General features: G+C 41.4%; 1 protein-coding gene across 1 annotated transcript; it reads left to right on the top strand.

Moving 5' to 3' along the window:
- Window positions 1–1,101: 1,101 nt before the first annotated feature.
- U2AF2 (U2 small nuclear RNA auxiliary factor 2) lies at window positions 1,102–24,751 on the top strand. The gene is made up of 12 exons (XM_070727564.1): window positions 1,102–1,448; window positions 5,129–5,264; window positions 6,655–6,684; window positions 6,953–7,056; window positions 9,982–10,133; window positions 11,435–11,551; window positions 13,868–14,006; window positions 14,147–14,226; window positions 14,544–14,666; window positions 21,891–21,977; window positions 23,179–23,427; window positions 24,208–24,751. Exons 1-12 carry the CDS (start codon window positions 1,247–1,249, stop codon window positions 24,340–24,342), a joined length of 1,554 nt encoding a protein of 517 aa, XP_070583665.1. The 5' UTR covers window positions 1,102–1,246; the 3' UTR covers window positions 24,343–24,751.
- Window positions 24,752–24,818: the final 67 nt, after the last annotated feature.

Below are 24,818 nucleotides of genomic sequence, written 5' to 3'. Positions count from 1 at the left end.
GGACCTGGAGAAGGCCAACTCTGTAGGACCTAATCGGTCGCTGGGATTCGTGTGGCAGAAGGCGGTCCCGAAGGTATTCTGTCTAATGCTATGTAGGGCTTTATAGGTCATAACCAACATTTTGAATTGTGACCAGAAACTGATCGGCAGCCAGTGCAGACTGCGGAGTGTTGACGAGACATGGGCATATCTAGGAATGCCCATGATTGCTCTCGCAGCTGCATTCACTTTTCAAAGGTAGCCCCATGTACAGAGCATTGTAGTAGTCGAATCTCGAGGTGATGAGGGCATGAGTGATTGTGAGCAATGACTCCCGGTCCAAATAGGGCTGCAACTGGTGCACCAGGTGGACCTGGGCAAATGCCCTCCTCAGCACAGCTGAAAGTTGGTGCTCTAATGTTAGCTGTGAGTTGAGGAGGACGCCTAAATTGCCGACCCTCTGAGGGGGCTCAATAATTCCCCTCCCCAGGGTAATGGACGGATAGATGGAATTGTCCTTGGGAGGCAAAACCCACAGCCACTCCATCTTATCTAAAAGTTTGGTGCCACCTGGTAAACTTGAATATAAAAACCTACCAGGTGTGCAATATCTACATTTTAACTTGTCATCTTTATGCTGGTGTTTAATCAAAGCTATTGCGGGTTTATTGAATGAGCCATATATTCCAAGTTCACTGAAAGCAATTGACACACACCGAACGCCGAGGGATGGGTGAGAATCATATAACGTATGTGATTTAATATGCCCTGCAAATATAGCTGCAGCCATGCGCCGTGTTAAGTATCTTCGTCTTTTTTTAAAGCCACAGTATGTTATGTAAACCCAGCATGTGAAATTATTCACATAAATGAAAACAATGGGCGAGGGAGGGAAAGGCTACTTATTATTCCGCTATTTTGTACATCGAAAGCTTAGTCACCACATAACCACTCTGTAAAAAAAAACAACCCTAGGAAGCATTCGAGCAACCTCCGGGGGAGATACGGGACAGAAATTTATTTTAAAGAAGCCATGGCTTTTTATTTTGCTTTTAAGCGGGAATATTAAAACATGCATCAGGCGCCCGAAACGTTTTAAGACGAAGGAAATGACGTTACAAAGAGTCTCCGATATAACCCGAAATCTTCCTAGAGGGGCAGCCTTTCTCGAGGCCTTATAAGATGGCTCCGGGGAGGGGACTAGGAAGCCGGGAAAGCCACCGCTTGTAGAAAGGCATTCCGGAGATAGCCGAGAATTTCCGTACACATGCGAAGTAGTCGCCGGAAGTTGTCGAACTCCCAGGGAAGGCGCTGTTGGGGCCTACTGCGTGAGGAGGATCTGGACGTGCAGGCGCCGTCACAGCACTACAGCGCAGCCATTGCTAGGCCGCATCGAGGGACGTCCTCCTCCCTACTAGCCATGTCGGACTTCGACGAATTCGAGCGGCAGCTAAATGAAAACAAACAAGGTAAGCAAGTCGACCGGATTCAACGCCAGATGGGAGAGAAAGAAGTACGAGGTGGCGGCGGCTCTCCCTTTTCACAGCTGGCCGTTCCGTTCTCTTTCGGCGCGGCCCATCGGCTTTGCCCCGTTTAAGAGAAGGGTTGGGAATCCTCGTTCGCCCGGCCGCCGCCGCCTCGCTCCCTTCTCCCCCCCTCCCTCCGCCTAATTTGGCGCGAGTCTGAAGTGGTCCGGTGTGTGGGGGGGGAAGGATGAGGGAGCGAGATCGCGCGCCCCAGGACCGTTGGTGGCCGAGCGCGCGGCGTGCGTTTAAAAAAGAGGAACGTCGAGGGTGGGGAGGAGAAGAAGCCCTGAATTTTTCGGGAGTGGGTTTTTTCCCCAGAGTTGGAGAACGCACGTGGTGCGCCCTCTCCCTTTCCTGGAGCTTTCCGAGGGGGGTAGACAAAACGGGCACTTGGGAAGGGGCGTCCCTGCCATGGCGGTAGAGAAAGCGAGCCGCGGAGCATGCAAGGGGTTTAGCTGCGAGTTGGGCTGAAATCTGCTCGGGCGCCATAATGGCAGGGGAGCGAGTGATTGGCCTGTCTGGTCTTCCTAGGCCCGCGGGAAGCTGCTTCTCGCCGTTTTCTTAGGCCATGTGGCCAGGTTGCTCAACTGTTAACAGGGTCTCAGAGTTGAAAAGCGGACCCTGGAGATCTTATAGTCCAGCCTCCTGCTCAAGCAGGAAGGAAACTGTACCATTTTGAGACAAAGAGTTGTCCAATCTCTTCTTCAGATTCTTCAGATTTATACACATTAAACAAAAAATGGACCCTACCTTTGAATTGTAAGTTGAGGACTAGCATGACTAGGCCCACATTCGCCCAGCTTGGGTCGAGTGTAGGACTCCTTCTTATCAGGGCACAGCTGTTATTTTGCACCAGGGATAAACTAGATATGCCCAACTTCACCTTGGGGCTGTCCTACCACAATTTGAATAGCACTGGTTTCTTTGGTCACGGTTATTTATTTATTTATTTATTTTTCAAATTTATAGGCCACCCTTCTGGCAACTCAGTGTGGCGTGTAGCAGTAAAATAAGTACAAAAATTAAAAATACTCCAAAATACATACAATAAAAAGTGAACGTAAAATTTTAAACCCAATATAAAACAAATATACAGACACCACTCATTTATACTACTGACAAGCAGCTACCGCTCAACGGCCCAAGAGCTGCAGGCACAAGTGTATTTTTAAAGTTTTTCAGAAGACCAGGAGGGTGGGGGTGGTAATAAGTACAGAACTCTGGAAGCCTTCAGTCAGAAAAGATCAAACTCATTAACTTAACACCAAAAGGTTTATTGTCCACCAGAAAGTATAGTTACAAAGAATACTTTCTAACGAGGAACTGACATGGAATATTGAAAGGAAGCACATCTATTAGGAAAGGAAAAAAAATTGAGATCATTTTAAACCAGAATATATATCTCATATAGTATCAATTCCAACCTGACTTGGTTTACACAAAATGCCATATATGCAGTTTGGAGGGAACTTCAGATAGGGGCAGGGAGTGTCTTCTCCAAGTTTGAGGTTCCAAAGGTATAAACCTAAGAAAAATTATACAATATGGCCACAGTTGAGCCCAAAATTTCCGTTAAGGCAGTTATTAGATGAGTTTTGCCTCATTTTATGACCTTTTTTGGCTACAGTTAAGCATATCACTGCAGTTGTGGTCATGAAGCAATTCCAGCTTTTCCTGATGACTTTCTGCTTGTCAGAAGATGGCTGGGAAGGGTACAAATGGCGATCGCATGACCGAAGCACAATGCAAAGGTCATTGTAACCTAATCCAAATATTTTGAATAATACAGGGAAAGTCTACTATAATACGATATACTGTTTTCTGAAAGAAGAATATACCATTTATGGCCATTCTAAGTCAATGCCATTGAAAATTGGTCATATGCCATTTTTTTCAATTGCACTGAAACTTGGAATGGTCACTAAATGAATGGTTGTAAGTCAAATACTACTCGTATACAACATGTGTATGCGTCTTCCAGAAAACACTGCATAATAGCTTAGCAGCAGGGGTTTCTTTGTTTCAATCAAAAGATTTGGATAAAGATAGGCTGTAGTTCTAAGAATACAAATTATTTATATTCTCCTTTTCCATGGTATAATTCAGAGAATGCCTCCCTTCTCTCCAGAATAGATTTCCTTTGAAATAAATCAGTTCTACCCTTTCCCAAAATACAAACATCCAAAATTCATCCATTTTGTATTGGATATGTTGGGTATACCAAATGGAAGAAATCTGGGTCATTGTTTAACCTTTCTTAGTGAAAACAACACATAAAAATGTTTAATACTGCAGATCTAATGATAACACTACCTACCGGTAGTTTGGATTATATGACTTACAGAAATAGAAGAGAAGACATATTCTTTAAAAATGATGATGTTTATAGATCCTTAGTTAAAACTGAAGCTTCCCTATATTCACTTCTATTAGATCTTTCTGGTTTGCATTAATATTTTCAACATAGGACTGTATGCCTGTTACCAATAAATCTTAAAACAGACTCCTTGGCCACACAAATAACATTTTGTTCTCTTTCTAAAACATTGTGTCCAGCACAGCTGCATCAGTCTTCTCCAATCTCCCAAACTGGAGTTCTTTGTTTAAGATCTATTGTTTTGTATTGTTTTGTATCTAATTCTGTTCCATATCACCCCTATAGTAAGCTTTGTAGTAGTTCAGAACTACTAGAATGCAAAGTTAGTTTTGTCGAAATAACATCCTGCATTCTTGCAATTAGAGCTATTGCTATATTTTAGAAGCAGATAACATACCATTGAGTGCACTTTTTCTCATGTTTTTTTTAAATGCAGTGTTGGTATCTAGAAGTCTCAAAGAATCTAGGCAGAATTATGTCCAGATTTTCCCCAAAAGACTACTTGGTTTTGACTTTTAAAGAAATTAATTAAATTGTTGACATATTTTATTAAGATTATCTCAGTTTTTGCTTCTTGGGAATATGTTGCAAAAACCTAAATGTGTGTCCCAAAGTATGCATCAAGGGTTTCCAAATTGTGCTATACAAACTCTGCTTTTTAGATTTGGAGATAATCTTTAAGATAGTTGTATGCCTATTAATGTTGAGAAATTCTAAAACAATTATCTTATCTCTATTTCTCCTTTTTGATCCATTTGTTGTTACCATTTTCCAGGGGCAATTAAGATAATTCCAGATGGTTATGCAACAGACATGATCCAATCATAGTAAACTTTTATTTTCTTCAGTGTTTTTCTCTGAAAGCCAAAAAACCATCAACTCACTATTTTTGGGAAATGAAATGTTTTGCAGCAATCAAATTTTAAGTCTTTGGAAAAGAACATCAAATCTAAAGCAACGGCTATAGCAATAGCATTTAGATTTATATACCACTTCCTAGTGCTTTCCACAGCCCTCTCTAAGCCGTTTATAGAATCAGCATGCCATCAACAATCTGGGTCCTCATTTTACCCACCTCAGAAGGAGGGAGGACTGAGTCAACCTTGAGCTGGTGGTGAAATTTGAACTGCTGAACTACAGCTAGCAAGTTAGCTGAAGTAGCTGCAGTGCTGCACTCTAACCACTGCGCCACCCCGGCTCTAAAGGCAACTGGATGGCTTACTGTGTTCTATCCTGTTGCCTTTAGAACGTGATAAGGAGAATCGTCATCGTAAACGCAGCCACAGTCGTTCACGGAGTCGTGATAGGAAACGTCGCAGTCGTAGCCGTGACAGGCGCAACAGGGATCAGCGCAGTGTTTCACGAGATCGCAGGAGGCGCAGGTATGGATCTTCAACAATATTTTTATTCTGAGTAGAAAATATTAGGCAAAACATCAGAAACATGGATCCTTTTGCCTTTCAGAATTATGCAGAATAGTGATTTTTCTGAAAACTAAATTTAGATAAAGATTTTGTTTACATTGAGACCAGAATAATAATATTTACATGCTGTTTTTATTACTGTTGTTAGCCGCCCCGAGTCTACGGAGAGGGGCGGCATACAAATCCAATAAATAAAATAAAATAAATTAATCCAGATCAGAGACCAAAATTCAATAATTTTTGTAATATTGGCAAGTGGAGCTAATTAATTCTTGTTGGAAATGGATGATTATTCAGTTATTTTGCTGAAACTAAATTTGTTAGGAAAGTGTGTTCAAGGATCGCCAAAATAAAAGCAGTTATGTCAAAACTATATGAGAACATGCTAAAATTGTATCTGGGCAGTATGTCCTGTCAGTTATGTACTATATCCTTTCTAGTGTTGCCAACTGTTTTGCCTTTGCTTATTGAATTGGAAAATGAAGATTTTTTTAAAATAAAATGTGGAATTGAAATCCTAAATGCTTTACAGTTACATTTCTATTTTTCTTCTCCTTGTCTTTAAACTTCTGTTTCCTTGACAAGTAGGGCTATTGCAGTCTCTTGCTGTATCTTTACCTTCTATATGACATACAAGGTCCTTTCCAATTCTGTTATACTATGTTGTATGTAATTGAAACAGCTTTATTAATTTGTTTTAAAAACCTGGAATCTTATTATTGGCAATAGCACTTAGACTTACTGTATATATGCTTTACAGTGCTTTTACAACCCTCTCTCTCTAAGCAGTTTACAGAGTCAGCATATATCCCCCAACAATCTGGGACCTCAGTTTTCCGACTTTGAAAATACGGAAGCCTGAACCTGATGAGATTCAATCTGCCAAATTGAAAGCAGGCAGCAGAAGTAGCCTGCAATACTGCATTCTAACCACTGCGCCACCAGGATTTGATTATTGATAATCAAAAACTCTTCTTACTGATTAATATCTGGAATCCAATATCCTTAATGATAAATACACCTGACCTATGTATTTTTACCTGGGAACTTCTTAAGCCCAGTTAGAAATGTCATATGCCATAATAATAACTGAAAAAAAATTCTTTCTGAAACTTTCCTTAGCAATATCACTTAGATTTATATACCGCTTTAAAGCTCTCTTTAAGTGGTTTACAGGGTCAGCCTATTGCCCCCAACAAATTGGGTCCTCAGTTTACTCACATTGGAAGGCTGAGTCAACCTTGAGCCTGGTGAGATTTGAACTGCCAAATTTCAATCAATCGACAGTCAGCAGATGTAGCCTGAAGTATTGCACTCTAACCAATGTGCCACCGTTTTTGTTTTTCAGATCTCCTCTAAGCCTGTCAGGTCCTCTAAGGTGAGCATTGCCAGTTCTTCCCGGTGCTGGCAAGGGCAATGAAAAGCCACAGGAGGTTTCACTTAAAAAAAGCAATCCTAAAATTAAGGAAAACAATGCAGAATTCATTGTAGGGGTTATTACATTGGCCCTGGATATTAAGAAACACCCCACGGGAATAAACATAGATTTAAGTAGGAATTCATTTTAATTTTAAGACTACAGTAAATTAAATAGGGCTTTTTTTTCTTTCTTCCAACTAATATTTTACTCTTGTTCCCTACTGCAGCCGTTCTCCTCGGCATGAGAAGAAGAAGAAAGTCCGCAAGTATTGGGATGTCCCTCCTCCAGGTTTTGAGCACATTACACCCATGCAGTATAAAGCCATGCAGGGTAGGCTCCTCTTTGCTTAAGTCACCTTGATTCACTCAGTTTTACAACAGAGATAGGCAGTTCGAACCATGGGCAGGTCAGTAATAGAGAGGGGTGGCATACAAATCCAATAAATAAATAAATAAATAACCAGCATAACCTATTAACCAGTTGGTTCATTGCACAGGCACCTTGAGTGGCCTTAATTAAATACATACATACATGCATGCATAGATACATATGGTGAAACATGTTTTGACGATATAGATGAGATACTAGGAAAGGCCACTTAATTAATTAATTTGTATGCTGCCCATTCCCGGAGGACTCTGGGTGGCTTACAACAATAAAAAGACAATGTAAAAACAATTTAAACCCCATTGCATACAATCATACATCTTATTATGGCCAGATCAAAGATGTGTTGGTTAGTCACAGCCCCAAAGCCAGGTTTTGAAGGTTTTCCAGAAAGCAGTAGAGTGAGGGCAGTACGGATCTCATGTGGTAGTTGGTTCCAGAGAGCCGCTGCCGCTGCAGAGAAAGCCCTCCCCCACAACCCTGCAAGTCGGCATTGCTTAGCCAACGGGACCCAGAGAAGGCAAGCCCTATGGGCTATTATCAGTTGCTGGGAACTATGCGGCAGGGGACGGTCCCAAATATAATCTGGCCCTAAGCCATGTAGGGCTTAAAATGTGATAACCAACACCTTGAATTGCATCCGGAGACTAATTGGAAGCCAACGCAGCTCGTCGAGTGTTGGTGTGATGTGGTGTACCTTGCACAGCTGCATTCTGGACTAGTTGAAGTCTCCGAATGCTTTTCAAGGATAGCCCCATGTGGAGTGTGTTGTGAGCTGATAAGGGCACGAGTGACCGTGAGCAGAGCCTCCTGGTCCAGGTATGGCTGCAATTTGGTGCACTAGGCGAACCTGTGCAAAGGTCCTCCTAGCCACAGCTGAGAGATGTTGATCAAGTCTCAGCTGAGAATCCAGGGGGACCCCCAAATTGCGAACCCTTTTTGAGGGGGTTAAAGTTTCCCCTCCCAGAATCAAGGATGGACAGATGGTATAGTTCTTCAGAGACAGTGTCCAAAGCCACTCAATCTTGTTGGGTATAAATTTGAGCCTGTTGACTCCCATCCAGACCCTTACAGCCTCCAGGCACTGGCTCATCACATTTTCACTAAATTGACACGGGGTAGAGATGTACAACTCTCATATTGCTGATTCCTCATCCCGTGCCGTTGGGTGATCTCATCCAGTGGCTTCATGTAAATGTTAAATAAGAGAGAGGACTGACCTTTGAGGCACCCCGCAAAGCAGCAGCCTAGGGTTCGATCTATGTCCTCCTACCAACACTGACTATAATCGATTGGAGAGATAGGAGAACCACAGTATGGTGCCTCCCACTCCCAACTCCCCCAGCAGCCACAGAATGATACCATGGTCAATGGTATCGAATGCCGCTGATACCAGGATAGAGGAATGACCCCTATCCCAGGCCTGCCAGAGGTAATCCATCAGCATGACCAAAGCAGTTCCTGTTATGTAGCTGTACCTGAAACCAGACTGAAAAGAGTCTAAATATTCGACTTCATCCAAAGACCGTAGGAGCTGGTGTGCCACCACTTTCTCTACAACCTTACCCACAAAGAGCAGGTTGGAGACTGTCCGAAAGTTTTTCAACTCGGCTCGATCCAGGGAGGGCTTATCACGGAGGGGCCTCACAAATCTCTGTAAGGCTTGCTGTTCATCTAACAACCAGAGATTTGAGTGTGTGTGTGTACACATACATACATACATACATACATATATAGTAACTTTCAATGATGGGTAAAGATTTTCCATCTCACAGTCTTTGGATTTTTGTGTCTTCAGTTACAATAATTATAGTTATAACCTTCAATCATATTACAAAATACATAAAAAGACCATAATGAGGATTTAAAATGAGGGTAATTTATTACATTGATAAACTGCCTGGCTATCAGCATCTCTGGATGGATTATAAATTGGTAAAAAGATTTAAGGACTAGAAATACTGAAACAGTATAAAACAGAAGAACAGACATGGTAAGCAAAATAAACCACGATAGGAACAAGGAAAATAGTTGTCCATGCCTCGGTGAACAAACATGTTTAATAGATCATTTCTGAAATGTACCTATGTGTCACAATACCACAGGAGTGCATAGGAGCTAAAATGGTATGTCAAACTAAACTTATTAAATGTCAGTTGAAGGCATATCTATTTGCAAGTCATAGCCACAAAATTGTTTGTCTGTGATTTAAGAATAAGCACATTTTAACTGCTACTGAATTTTATTAACCACAGAGCTTAACATAGAGATTGTTCTATGGTATATGCGACAGAACATCTAGGCTTTATTAATCATAGACCAAATGCATATTTATTTTTGGTTGCTGTCTTTTCAGCAGCAGAACTGTGTAATGTTATTAATCTTAAATCCTAGACTGGCAGTTCTGTGGCTATGCTTCTTAGAAGGGAGAGGCAGTGAGCATGAGTGAACTAGTTTGATATATTGGCTAAGGTGCTGGCTTGGAAATCAGAAACCCTTGCGTTCTAATCCTACTTTAGGCATGAAAGCTGGTTGGGTGATTTTGGATCATTCATTCTCTACTTCACTGTTCCATGTACATTTTAATAACACCTTAATTCTCACTGTTGCCACAGATTGTTTACGGCTCTTCAAAATGTTCAATAAACTATTCTGAATGCTTTGGAAGTGTCCTATCTTCAAAACAGACTTATTTTAAGCCACTTCTGTAACACACAAAATAGGGCTGTTTGGAGTTGGCATTTTTCATAATGGAGCATTTTGTACATCCTTAATCCTGTGTATTTATATCATCAAGACTTTTGCAATCTAATGTTTTTATCAGGAGAATCAGAACTGGTAATTTTCACTATTTTTCCCCATTTCTAGCTGCGGGACAAATTCCAGCTACAGCCCTATTACCAACCATGACTCCAGATGGGCTGGCAGTAACACCTACACCTGTACCTGTAGTCGGCAGTCAAATGACGCGACAAGCTCGACGTCTCTATGTTGGCAATATCCCCTTTGGAATCACTGAGGTACTTATTACCTCATTCTGTTATCTCTGCTCAGCCTTGAAACTTTTTAGCTTCAAAAGTGCTCAATTTCAGTGACACCACCAGAAAAACCTCCGTCTGGTTTAGTATTTGTTTCTTCTTTTTTTTAAAGAGATGGGGTTAAGAATGGAAATGATAGTGCCTCACTACCCAGAATTCCACCACTTCCAGTCTTATTTGCCATTTTTGAGTCAAAAACATATTTGACATTTTGCCATTGAACCTGAGGGATTGCAAAAGGAATACTGGATGTTTAAGTTGGGAGAGCCAATTGAACTTTGTTAAATGCAGCCATGCTCAGACGCATTATGACTTGGCATCTTAGTGACTCACATTTGATAGTTATAAACTTTTGGAGTACTGTCTGGTGTTTTTCCTCAATAAATCACGTGAAATGAATATCTGCTTTCCCTGAACTGGTGCCTTCCAGATATAATGATGGGAATTGTAGCCAGACTATAAGGATATCCTAAATATTCCTTCCTATCAGATCATGTCTTCTCCTCACACATTTTAAGTATTTTTTTTAAAAAAAACACATTTGATTTGTGGTTACTGTTATCCACATTTTTGAGGTTTGGTGAAATAAGAGACATATCCATTCTTGGAGCTAGAGCCAAAATTGGTTAAATGATGTCTTGAAGCTGTGCTGAGTATACAGAAAAAACAGCTCAACTTTTTATCTATGTGATACAGATAAGAGGATGCTGTTTTCAAAGGTCATTTTCTTGTTTTACATTATGAGCCAAAGTGACTCCAATGAGTTGCTCAGTTTAATATAGCATCTCTTCTTGTGGCATCTCCTAACTTTGTTTTCTACAGTTGATATTTACATTTGGTCAACATTGTTGGTCTGAAGTGGTGAATTCTGATTTAAACATTCAGATATGGGAATGGGGAATTATTATTTCATTTCATTAAACATGTTACGGCTGCTACTCCACTAGACCCTGGGCAGCATTATATTTTATTTGCAGTCCTGACTGTAACTCAGTGGTGCTTATATTTAATAGAGGGGAATGTATTAAAACCTAAATGACCAGAGAAATAAATATGGTTGCTTGTTATTTAATTATCCCTACCAAAAAGAAAAAAAAAGACCAAAGAGTTTTCCATTTCTTTTAAAGTGAATAATGTATGGGACTGCAATCCTCATACCTTCAGTTTGCTACCATCATAGCAGGCAAGTAGGAAATGTTGTTTTATAATCTATTTGTGGTCCAGGTTATCATTCCAGCTTGTATCATACATCTACTCTGCATCTCTTTCTATGATTCCAATAGGAAGCAATGATGGATTTCTTCAATGCCCAGATGCGCCTTGGTGGCCTTACTCAGGCTCCCGGTAATCCTGTCTTGGCAGTGCAAATTAACCAGGATAAGAACTTCGCTTTTCTGGAGGTGAGTTTATAGTGACTCAGGACAAGTTTAAAACACCACTGATTTCCTTGCATGATTATGATCCTTGAGAAATCAAAGGGAATGCATAAAATTGTTTGTTTCATGTAGACTTACTGAATATTCAAAATATAACATTGTTGGACCATGTTCACGAGTTCTTTTTTGTGTATGAGGCTCTTTTAATAGTAATATGAGCCACGGTGATGCAGTTAGAATACGCAGGCTATTTCTGCTGACTACCAGCTACCTGCAATTTGGCAGTTCAAATCTCACCAGACTAAGTTGACTCTGAGGTGGATAAAATGAGGATCCAGATTGTCAAGGGCAATATACTGACTCTGTGAACCGCTTAGAGAAGGCTGTAAAACATGAAGTACAGTGATCCCTCGAGTATCGCGAGGGTTACGTTCCAAGACCCCTCGCGATACTCAATTTTTCGCGATATAGTGGTGCGGAAGTAAAAACACCATCTGCGCATGTGCGTCCTTTTTCCATCGCCGCGCATGCGCAGATGGTGGAGTTTGCGTGGGCGGCGGGGAAGACCCAGGGAAGGTTTCTTCGGCCGCCCAGCAGCTGATCTGCTCGGCAGCGCCGCAGCAGCGAGGAGCCGAAGATCGGGGTTTCTCCAGGTCCCGTCAACTAGACAGTGTCAGTTGGCGGGACTTAGGGGAAGAGCCTTCTTTGTGGGGGCCCCGGCCCTCTGGAATCAGCTCCCCCCCCCCCCGAGATTCGCGGTGCCCCCATCCTCCTCGCCTTCCGTAAAAGTTTAAAGACCTATCTGTACCACCAGACTTGGGGCCATTACATCCTAGCCCCCTTGCCAACGAGTGTAGTAAGCCTTGCTGTGTGAATGGGAATGAATGATTTTAATTGTTATTAGAGTTTTTAAAGTTTTTTAGCTGTATTAATTGTATTTTTCAGATATGTATATTGTATATTGTTTTGATATGTTGTGAGCTGCCCCGGATCCTCGAAGAGGGGCGTCATCCAAACCAAATAAATAAATAAATAAATAAATAAATAAATAAATGCATCTTTTGCTGATGCTACTCTTGGCTGAATGTCTGCATTTAAAGCATGGAATTTGTAGGAACAGGAAAAAAGTTAACATGAAATAGATTGTATGTCATGCATTAATGGACAGGAGCTAGAAGTAAAAAGTGAAATGTATGGTTTGTAGAAACAAACCCATCACTTCTAACCTTCTTCAAAATAAATACTTTTGTGCAGCTTAAAGATGAAGAAGTTGAATTGTTTTGAACCTTAATCTTGATAAACATGAATATGCGTTTAACTATGAGTTATTGGCCCCAAGAGTATGATGAAAAAAAATTGTAATCTTCTACAATGTTTGTTAGAATAAAAATGCTAGATATAATGCAGTGGTTGTGTGAGTTGGATTTTATCTGACTGAGTTTCTTGAGCTTCTTTGATTTCTAACCTCATTTTTTATTTTTATTTTTTGTATTTTATCAACTCTAAATGCTTTATGGATAAATGCATAAATCACCACTTCAGCTCAAGGCATGTCTCCTTGGGTGTACAAAGTAATAGCTTCCTTGTTCTAAGTACAGTGGTACCTCAAGATACGAACCCCTCGTCTTACAAACAACTCATGATACGAACCCGGGGTTCAGAAAAATGTTGCCTCTTCTTACGAACTTTTTTCGAGTTACGAACCGGCATTCGGAGACAGCTGGGAAGCCGCGCGGCTGTTTTAAAAGGTGACAGCCGGGCGGCGGGGCTTCCCAGAAGCCTCCTGAACGCCGGTTCATAACTCGAAAAAAGTTCATAAGAAGAGGCAAAATTTTTCTGAACCCCGGGTTCGGTTCGGGAGGTTGCTGGGAAGCCCCCCAGCGCGGCTGTGACCTTTTAAAACAGCCGCGCAGCTTCCCAGCAGTCGCGGAACGCCGTTTTTTTTGCGGGGGTTTTTTTGGTTGCACGGATTAATTGACGTTACATTGTTTCCTATGGGAAACAATGTTTCCTCTTACGAACCTTTCATCTTACGAACCTCCTCCTTGCACCAATTAAGTTCGTATCATGAGGTATTACTGTATTCTGCTATCTGGAAGATTATTGGTGAGAATTTCATTCCTTGTAAATTTTGCAAGACATGTAACTTCTAAAGAGCCTACTGTTTTCATAATTGGGCACTGATAATCTAATCTCATATAAGCCTAAATTTAATTAGAGATGACTATTTTGTTTCTTGATCTTGAGTAGTAGCCATATACAGTATTCTATAAGAGACAATGATACTGATTTCCCCCATTCCCCATCTAACAACCCGCCCACCTTTTTTTTCTGCTCTAGTTTCGTTCTGTGGATGAAACTACACAGGCCATGGCTTTTGATGGGATCATTTTCCAGGGACAGTCATTGAAGATCAGACGCCCCCATGATTATCAACCACTTCCTGGGATGTCTGAAAACCCATCAGTTTATGTGCCAGGTAGGTTTATCAGACTTTTGTTGAATTAAAAAATGATGATTATATAATATACAAGGAAGGGAAAATTTAGCAATGTTTTATGCAGCGTATGGATCATTTCATGTCTTTTCCTGCCATGTCAACCCACTTCCTTCTTATAGGTGTCGTTTCCACAGTGGTCCCTGATTCTGCTCATAAACTATTCATTGGTGGTCTGCCAAACTATCTTAATGATGATCAGGTCAGTCTGGTAATATGACACAATTCAGGATAACACGGGCAAGTGCTTCACTCTCCATTTTTCTTAATTTTTAAAAAGCTGGGACATGTTTTGTACTCTCTAATTCTTTGTTAAAGCCAGTCAATAGCCAGCTTGATCCAGCATTTTATGGGAAATCCTTCTTCTCCTGAAGTATTTACTAATTTTAATAACCTTACAAAAGCCAGATAAGTCTTTAAAGGCTAGTTTAATTCTTCAAAATTCCATGCCACTATGAAGATTTGGCTGTTATTTGGTATGATGGCAGCGGTTGACATTGTTTTTTCCTTCTCCATCAGGTCAAGGAGTTGCTCACTTCCTTTGGGCCCCTGAAGGCTTTCAACCTGGTGAAGGACAGTGCCACTGGCCTGTCGAAAGGTTATGCCTTCTGTGAATATGTGGACATCAATGTCACAGACCAGGTAGGGCCAGCCTCCCTTGTTCATCCTTTTTTTCATTTTTGCTCTGCAGCGGCCCGCCGATCTTCCCGGGATGGGGGGTTCTTTGTCCTTTGAGCAGGTGGGGTGTTTTTTTCTCTCCTCCTCCCCTCTAGGGGGTGCCAGCTTTTCTCTCCTTTACAGCACAGCTGCTGACTTAGCGGCAGACACCATCGAGTTAGTTTTCTGATCACTTCTGCTTTTTGTTCCCCCCAAAAAAACAACAACTCTCCCCGAATGTTAGTCGGAGAAGGCTTCGGCCTTTTTGCGAAGACCCTGGCCGCCGTGCCCGACCGAGAGCCGGTAAGAAGCCCTCCCCTCACCAGTCAGGGAAGAGCCGGGTCCGTAGTGCATTTCACCCATTTCCCTACCCCCAGTAAATTCTGTTTTGTATCCCTAATAACTATGTTTCCTTTCTCCCGCTGTGCTTTGTGTTACAGCGGGGGGAGGCGGAACATGCCCATAACCAGCAGACATGCTTGCTAACTCCAGTGGGAGTTATAAAATGCAAGTATTGACATTTATAGTTTTACAATAAAACAAAGGAAAAGCACCCCAGCTTCCCCTTGTCCTGTTGGAGAGGGGGGACCTGTGGTGGAGAGGAAACACCCCACAATTCCTAATAAGGTTCAGAGCGTGTCGGTGGTAACTTTGCATGCAGAGCATAAGCTCTTGTTTTTGGGTTGATCTCCATCAGGGTTATGCATGTGTTTCTTTGTAATTGAGTGCCATTGTTAGTGTATATGGATACATGTTTTTAATATATATATATACATATATACATATATTCTCCCCCACATATGCTTCCTGTCCCATACAGTCTTTCTTCCCATATGCTACTTGGGAAGTGTGTGTTTTCCCATGCTCTCCCTTCCCCTCCCTCGGTCTCTCTGCATCAAGGAGAAAGCTTTGGGTTTTTAGCAAAAGCTAAAATCTTGGATGAGATCCAAAATCAGATTGTAAATCTGAGAGCGATAGATATTTACCTCTCTAACCTCCTAGACCACCAACGTCCAAAAATGGATTCACAGATTAAGAAGACAACAATATTACAAAAAAAAGTAACAGTAGCTCCAAGAAAGCATACAAAAGACATTTTCTGTGCTATTCCCGGGCCAAAGAGGCCTGTCAAACACCCTGACCTGGGAAAAGAGCCAAGGTTTTAGAGTTCATTTGAAGGGGGTCAGGTGAAAGCTGTATGAATCTCTGGGGGATCCTGTTCTAAAGGGTAGGTTCAGTAACTGAAAGTTCATTTCCTGCAAGATAACATTGCTTGATCAGTGGAATCCAAAGCAAGCCAAATCTGATTATAGGGAACAAATAGATGCAATAAGAGATGGATGGCCCCTTGGATACAACCTACACCATGTGGGGCCTTATGGTCATAACTAGCATCTGGAATTGCACCAGGGAGTTTACTGATAATCAGTCCAGCTCAAAGCAAAAGGATTTGTTACATGGGCAAAATGTCTACATGTCATTGCTATGTCAATGCAGAGTGAGCCAATTACAGCTTTTCCTTCATCATTAAGAGCAGCCTCAAATAGTGCAAGCTGTAATAGCCTACAAACTACCGTGTTTCCCCTGAAAATAACCCCCCCCCCCAAATTACTTTCCGTGAAAAGGGGGGGAATGATATGCCAGGAGCCACTTTTTTTGTGCCGGGCACTCTTGGCCAGGAGAGCAAAAGGTGGGTGCGCATATGAGTCTGTGGAGAGGGGCGGCATACAAATCTGATTAATAAAATAAATAATATCCCACGGGATTAGCTTGGCTCCTCTGGGCTCTGCCTACAGCAATTTGAAATGCTCTTCTGCCTGCGAGGAAGAGGAAGCGAGCATTGGTCCCTGCCTTGCTGTCTCCTCACAAGCAGGGGCACATTTCAAAAGGCAGCACAGAGGAGCCGGGCCCATCCCGTGAGGTGTGCGTACCTGTCTCTCGCTTGCTCTTCCTCTCTCTCCCGGCCAAAAGAGCCCACTGCAGAAAGAGCAGCTCCCAACCGGAAGAGCAAGGGTAAGCAAGAGGCGCAAGTGTACACATTTTACAGGACTAGCTTGGCTCCTCTGGACTGCCTCCAGCAGCATTTTGAAACATGCTCCTGCCTGCATGGAGGTGGCGAGGCGGGTCGGGTACACTGAGCCCACAAGTGCAGGGCTTGAGAGCAGACGGGTGTGTCCTGCCCATCCCTGTTGCTGCGCCTTTGGCTTTGCCTCCCGCTGCTGGCTCCCTCACTTGCCGGCTTGGGACACTCATCCTCCACCTGCCCTCCCTATGTCCTTCAGGACGGGGGATTCAGGTGAGAGCGGTACATGGTTTTGTGTCCACTGACCCATCCCTGCCTCTGGCTCTCTTTTAAAAGAAAATCTCTTGCGACTTTGAGAAGTTTGATTGAACTTGCAAGAAGTTTTCTTTACAATTGGTTTGTCTGGAAACAACGCCAAGGAACGTAACAGAGCTACAAATGTTAGGTAGGATGCGCGTCTTGTGGCCCAACACGTCCCACCTGCCAGAAATGAGTGTCTGTGAGACTCGCTATGCCACCGCTGCTGCCTTGCGGAGCAGGACTCTGCAAGGTTTGTGCCATTGCATACACGAACGGCAGCAGGACCCCAGCTGTGCTGTATGATGAAGCTCGCAGCAGTCCTGCAGTTTGTCCATGCAACGGCAAAACAAGCCTTGCAGAGTCCTGCTCCACGAGGCAGTGGCAGTGGGCCAGTTGCTTAGCCAGCACCAAGAACAGGGAGGGGAGCCATCGGCGATGAGCCATTCAGTCCCATGCTCGCCATCTACTGCACCCCCAGAATAAGCCCTCCTCTGATAATATGGCCTAGGCCATATTTCAAGATTCAAAAAAATATAAGGCCCTATCTTGTTTTCAGGGAAGCACAGTAGGTAGCCAGGGCCTGCATGAATATGAGGAGAGCCTCATGATTTGAAAACGGGTGCATTTGAACTAAAACATGTGCAAAGACCTTCCTGTTTACACTGGCTACCTGCTCTTTGAACAGGAATTGCAAGTCCAGGAAGACCCCCATATTGTGCACCAATCCAGGAAAGGATAGTGTGATCTCATTCAGAATGAAAGATCCCTGGAACTGCCAGAGTCCAAATATCCACAGCTACTCTTGATGGGATTGAGTTTGACATGTTCGTCCCCAGAGCCTACAGATACCAGGATAACTTACTTTACTTTTTTGAGATGCACAACTGAATATCATCCATGTATTAATACCTGGGTCCCCAACCTTTTCTATACCCCTAGAATGCTTCTGATATATTCTCCCACCCCTTACAAAAAATAATTATATTGAAACTTCTAAACCCAAGTTTTTGCACCCCCTGGAATATCATCTTGCACCCCAGATTGGGAACCCTTGTATTAATAGTAGGAGGAGTAAAAGTGTTCAGCCCAATGATATCCCACAAATTGCAGGCTTTGGAAAGGCTAACCGGATTTTTTGATTTTTAAAAAATATTAAAATACAGTAATACCTCGTCTTACGAGCCTAATTGGTTCCCGGGGGAGGTTCGTAAGGCGAAAAGTTCGTAAGGCGAAACATTGTTTCCCATAGGAAACAATGTAAAATGAATTAATGCGTGCAACGGGAAAAAAAACCCCGCCGCCCGACTGTCACCTTTTGAAACAGCCGGGGGGCTTCTCGGCGGCCTCCCGAACGCCAAACTCGGAAGTTCGGGTTTGGCGTTAGGGTTCAGGAGGACGCTGAGAAGCCCCCCGGCTGTTTCAAAAGGCGGCGGCCTCCCGAAACCGAACGTTTGCCGAACTTCCGGGTTCGGCGTTCAGGAGGCCGCCGAGAAGCCCTGCCGCCCGGCTATCGTCTTTTGAAAGAGCCAGGGGGCTCCTCGGCGGCCTCCGGAACGCCAAACCCGGAAGTTCGGGTTTGGCGTTCAGGTTCAGGAGGACGCCGAGAAGCCCCCCAGCTGTTTCAAAAAGCGACAGCTGGGCGGCAGGGCTTCTCGGCGGCGGGGGGTTCGTAAGACGGAAAAAGTTTGCAAGAAGAGGCAAAAAATTTCCGAACCCCAGGTTCGTATCTCGGGTTGTTCGTATGGCGAGGGGTTTGTATCATGAGATACCACTGTATATATAATATAATATTTTATATTATATTAGGAAATAGTGCAGCTTGATCAAACTTCAGGTAATTTGGTTGGATATTAAGATAAATGCTCTAAATGTAAAAAAATAATTCCACAGAGGCGTGGACCCAAGAAAGTCATAGCTCTAGCATATGGATCATTCTGAGGTTGCCATCAAATTGCTATTTGTAATGCAATAGAAATACATTGATTACATGGAGAATATTTTCTATTCTATTTACGTTTACATTAAATCAAATGCTACCAATAATCCTGGTTTGACTGTTGCTTCAATAAATCCTTTGAAGGAGCATGTATTTGAAAAGCTATTAAATAAAGGTTATTTTTAGTGAATCTACCCTGTTTCCCCCAAAATAATTTCCTGATAATAAACTTAATCAGGCTTTTGAGTGCATGGCAATAGGGCCAAGTGCTTATTTCAGGGTTCAAAAAAATATAAGGCAGGGTCTTATTTTTGGGGAAACATGGTAATAGAGAACCTGATAGAGATCTGTATTTTTCTGAGTATAAGATGCAGCTTTTTGTCCCCCAAAAGAGGGTGAAAATTTGGGTGATTTTATACACCAAATTTGGCCTCTGCTTCCCAACAATTTACCTCCTTGCAGCAAACAACGCAGAGCCTGATTACTATAAGCAATTGATTATCAGCCTCCTGACTAGGGGCCTATGTGCTACCGTGTTTCCCCGAAAATAAGACAGCGTCTTATATTAATTTTTGCTCCCAAAGATGTGCTGTGGCTTATTTTCAGGGGATGTCTTATTTTTTTTCAGTGAATTGTATCCTGTATCCTGCTGCAGAAAAAATGCATCCAAACATGCAACCGCATGTTGGATGCATGTTGGATGTGTTTTAAATCTGATTGATGCAACGTTTTGGGATGCAATTTATGGACAGCAGTGTTATTCTTTTTTTTTATGTACGCTGAGCATATGCACCAAGACAAATTCCTTGTGTGTCCAATGACACTTGGCCAATAAAATTCTATTCTATTCTATTCTAATGTTCTGTTTGGGAATGCTGAGAAACCAAACATCTCCTACGTCTTACTTTTGGGGGATGCCTTATATTAGGCCATTCTACGAAATCTCTCCTACGTCTTACTTTCAGGGGTGACTTATTTTCGGGGAAACAGGGTAACATGAAAGTGAAACTAAAACTGCAAGGAGGCAAATTACTGAGAGACAGAGGCATAATTTTATTTACTTGTGTTAATTAGACTGCTGAAACTGGATGCTGCAAGGATAATAACTATAAATGTCTATAGAATGTTCAAATTATTAAACTTATTTTTAAAAGACTATTTTATTATTGTTCTAGACAATAAAGTAAAGATGTTTTTTAAAATAAATGCTTGATCTAGAGAGGCCCAGTGCTACTGTATTTTTTTAAATAGTAGAGAATAATGTATACAGCACCTGTACAAGTATAATTGAAATATAATAGTGTCCTGTTTTAGTATTAAGATAAGGCAGCTAAGTTAAACCTTGTCTTAGTCATATTTGGAATAGATCTATTTAAATAATTGGGAAGAGTTAGTGTGACTACACTTAAAAAAACCTTTCTGGCATTGATATACTGCCATAATGTACATTTCTCAAATTCTTTGCTATTTCTATGGGTCAGGCACACATGCACAGAAATACACAGTAAACAATATCATCTGTACTGTTTGCTGGGAGGCAGAGGCAGATCCCCCCCCCCTTTGTTTTCCTCCCCCAAAACTAAGCTGCATTTTATATATTCTGTGCATCTTATACTCTGGAAAATACGGTATTTGATTCCACAGATTCTTAAATGTATAGCTTAAGTTATAACTTTCATTTTGCCCATACAGTTTTAAGAAGTGTTGATTGAGTTGTTTCCTTGGATGAGATTTTAAATGAAGTCTTCTACATCTAATTGGAAACTGTCCCATGAACCATTCCCTTCTGCTGTTTATATAACTTGGAATCTATACATGCTTTACAAATTAGATGCTAACAGGTGTTATGTGCTGGAAGAAGACCTAAAATTTTAAACTGCAGATAATTAGAATGTTGAAACAATTCTGATCTCTGTACTTAGCAATTTTTGGGAAAAGGGACAATCCTGGCCAAGTGCCATTAAAGGAAAGAAGAGTAGCATTATGTCAGCTGGAATAAATGAAAATTATTTTCTAACTAGAAAGTGCATAATTTTATCAAACTTTGGTATAATAATCATTTTTAAAATTGTCCTTTTCCCTCTCTTGGTTCTGTGTCTTATACTCTTACTTTCTCTAAAAACAAATTTCTAAAAAATTGTCTCTGAGAAAATTAGATACTGAAAATTTGTGCTCACGTGTATATTTTGACGTTACACAGTCGTGAATACAAGTTCTAGATCATAACTTGAATATTTTGGCCAAGTTATAGTTTCATACATATGATTGCTCCATCTTTTCCTGAAACAGCCCTTCATCCACTGAATTCTGTGTGGAAGAGGATTAGTAAATTTGTTTGTCAGCTTTTTACTTAATTGATAATGCTGAAATGTGCATTCTTTCATAAACCTCAATTTCTATATTGTAGCTGGGAAATTATTTGGCTCATAATCTTGCTTCTGAAATTGGTCTGTGTGGAAAACAAATTCTCAATATTGTAAAACCTGATAATAAATTATTTATTGGGGCTGGACTGGTAAGATGTAAACTCCCAAAGCATGACAACCTCAAATTAGTGGAATTCTCATTCTGAAAAGTATGTGGTCTCATCTGCCTCCTTTTAAAATTTTCTGTCTTTGTTGGCAACATTTGGCTGAGGCTGAACTCTCACCTTTGCTCTTCTCCTTCATGCAGACAGTCTTGTTGACTCATCTTAATCCCTTCCAACAAGATCTATTTTTTAAAAACATGCTGATTTTGAGGCCCGGCAGGTAAATAACTAAATGTGATATTAAATCCAAGAGCAGTGCAGTTCAGGTAGGAATCTGGTGGGGAGGGGGTATAAAAGAAGCTACTTTTTGTGTATGAATGTGTGGATGTTTTAGAGCTTGGGGCAGAGGGGTGTGTGGTTGGTGACCTCAGAGGCTCATGTTTTGAAGTGTCTGGATTCACTTTTGTTTTGCCCTCGCAGGCCATCGCGGGGTTGAATGGCATGCAGCTGGGTGACAAGAAGCTTTTGGTGCAGAGAGCCAGCGTGGGAGCTAAGAATGCTACTCTGGTGAGAAAAGAAAGGGATTGGGATGAGGAAGAAATGGTACCAAATAACAATTTTTTTCAGGATATATTTGCAGGTTCTGTTTCTGAAAGTTAGAAGATTGGTCGTACCAGTACTGTCAAATGCCAGTGGTTGTAGGCATAGGGAAACTATTCATGTTTTACCTTGCTTAATGAGAGATAAGCAATTTTAGGCCAAACAAAGTTCCCAAGCCTTCTAAGTTATTCCAGAAATAAGTCTGTATGAAGTAGGGAAAATTCTTCAAATTTGAATCAGCATGTCACCCTTGGCTTGGCGATATCGAAACATCTTTAGTGGCTCTGGCTTTCAGACAAAAGAGAATCCAAATGAGATAGACAAGGCTGGTGTGTATTGCCATCTTTATCTTCTTCTCTACCCAGAAGCTCCTAGTGCAGCTGCCCTGCTGGCTTGACTGTCCCCATTGTCTTTCCAGCACTTTCACGCCCTCCCTTCAGCTGCTGCCACTAATTTCTCGTTGAGTATTCCAGAAAGCTTCATGATATTCTAAAACACTTTTGTTCAGATCGTGAACTGACTTTTTAGTTTTCATAAAGGTCTATTTAGTGCATAGACTTTATTTTCTGTATTTTTGTATGTAGGAGCTATAGTAATAAAATGTTTGCATCACATTTATTTTTGTATCCAATTCTTATTTTTATATTAAACCTATCTAGCCAGATATACCCAGGATAATTTGAAACCTAAAATGAATCAGTACTTGCAGAAATAGTGTTTTTATAAATACATAAGTGCTGGCATGCTCAGCTGATGCATTGAAGCCATATATTAGAACGCTGATTTCTGGTTATCTAAAAAACCAGTTTCCAAAGTAATCAGTATCATACCCAAAGAATTACAGTGTATGCCCAAAAATTATTAGATGTTTGAGAATCAAATTATTCCTGCTTTTTTTATTTTTACCAGTCATAAAAAACATAAACTGGCAGAGGAGGAATACTTTCCAGAGTTTCAAATTTGGTTTAAAAATAATTAATAGTAGCTGTTTGGTATGTTTGAGATTGAAGGAACTGATATTTGAATTGTTCCAGAAAATAAAATCAAAGCTTGTAAAGGAAAAAATGCAGTATTTTGGTGCCTGTTTGGAAATGAGTTTAAATGTCTGTGTCACTGAATTCCTCTCTCTATGGCTTTCCCTCTCTCTACTCTCTTGCTGTCCCTCCAGAGTACAATAAACCAGACTCCAGTGACCCTACAAGTACCGGGTCTCATGAGTTCACAAGTACAAATGGGTGGTCATCCAACTGAGGTGCTCTGCCTCATGAATATGGTATTACCCGAGGAGCTCCTGGATGATGAGGAATATGAAGAGATTGTTGAGGATGTCCGCGATGAGTGTAGCAAGTATGGTGTTGTCAAATCCATTGAAATCCCCCGGCCTGTTGATGGAGTTGAGGTGCCTGGTTGTGGAAAGGTACTTAATGGTTGTTGGGGGGGTGGGGATGGTGTTTTAGAGGGAAATGAAGAAGCTATTGCTCTCTTAACATAGAGTGCTTCTGTTCTTATCTGGCTCCATGAGCTCTAAGGTATACATGGGACATAGAAGGGTTCAATCAGATGGCTCTGCTCTAAAGCACAAGCCTATCTACTATGGACTGAAGAGATTGAATCATGGGAATCCAAATTAGGATTTCTTTAAAAGAGTGGCTTAGTTTCCAAAAATGGCTTTATTGAAGAACCTCCTGGTATCCTATCTCTATAAAGTAAATTGAAAAGACAGTGGGGGTTTTGTTAAGTAAGCCATTTGGTTGCAGCTTGGGTATCAAAAGTGGTTTTTATTTTGAAAAAGACATCTGGACTGATATTTTTGAGGAAAAATGAGATGTTTCTATCTTGGAGGCTTCATCAGTAATATCGGACCTTCACAGACACTTTCACAACTAAACCTGCTTAGTTGTTAAGGGTTGGCTAGGTGCTGTTTGCTTTAAATCAGCCAGCATAAAACTGGGTAGCTTTAAGACTAGTAAGGTGGTGATCAGTTCATAAAGGTAGCTATTTACAAATTTAGTATGATAAGTAAATTAGATTAGATACATGGAAGAAACATGAGAATCAATTTATATAAAAAGTACAGTTGCTTCAGTTTATTTTCCTAGTCACAGGTAAGAGTATGATCTGGGCCAGATTTGAATCCTTTATTTGTCAATTTTTTAAAATGTATCATATTTTCTCTTTTCTTCCCTCACTCTTGTAGATATTTGTGGAGTTTACATCTGTCTTTGACTGTCAGAAGGCCATGCAAGGCCTCACTGGACGCAAGTTTGCAAACCGGGTCGTTGTGACCAAGTACTGCGATCCTGACTCCTATCATCGCCGAGACTTCTGGTAGCCCAGCCCTTGAACCAGCCTTGAGGGGGTTTTGTGGAGGCAGGGGCAACTCGCTGGCCAGAGAGGTTCCTTTAGCAGCGTAGCCTCTTTATATTTTATGGCCAAAATCTGTATTTCCCCCTCCCCCCTTTCCATTTATCCCAGTTCCTTCCTTTTCTAAACCTACCATCAGTCCATCCACCCATGCCCCCCAATGGTTTCCTAATGATGGTTACTCTGTAGTAGAAATGTTGTCTCTTATCCCATATTCCCCCTCCTTTCTCTGTGATGTTTCAGATTTTTTGCTAAAAGGAGTTTTGCTGTCAAAACAGTGGGCCTGTTTTTTGTTGTATTTTCCTTTCTTCTACGCTGTGTGTATGGACAACTATTTCTCTAGTGTTGTCTCTCATAATTAAAACATTTTTTTCCAATTCCCTGGTGTCATTGGGACAACTTCCTCAACTTTAAATCTCTGATTGTAAACTAAGATGTCTGTAG

This window comes from Erythrolamprus reginae, chromosome Z (assembly GCF_031021105.1).
Source record: "Erythrolamprus reginae isolate rEryReg1 chromosome Z, rEryReg1.hap1, whole genome shotgun sequence".
Lineage (NCBI taxonomy): Eukaryota > Metazoa > Chordata > Lepidosauria > Squamata > Dipsadidae > Erythrolamprus > Erythrolamprus reginae.
Note: the sequence above shows the minus strand (reverse complement) of the source record. Positions and strands in the feature narration are given on the sequence as shown.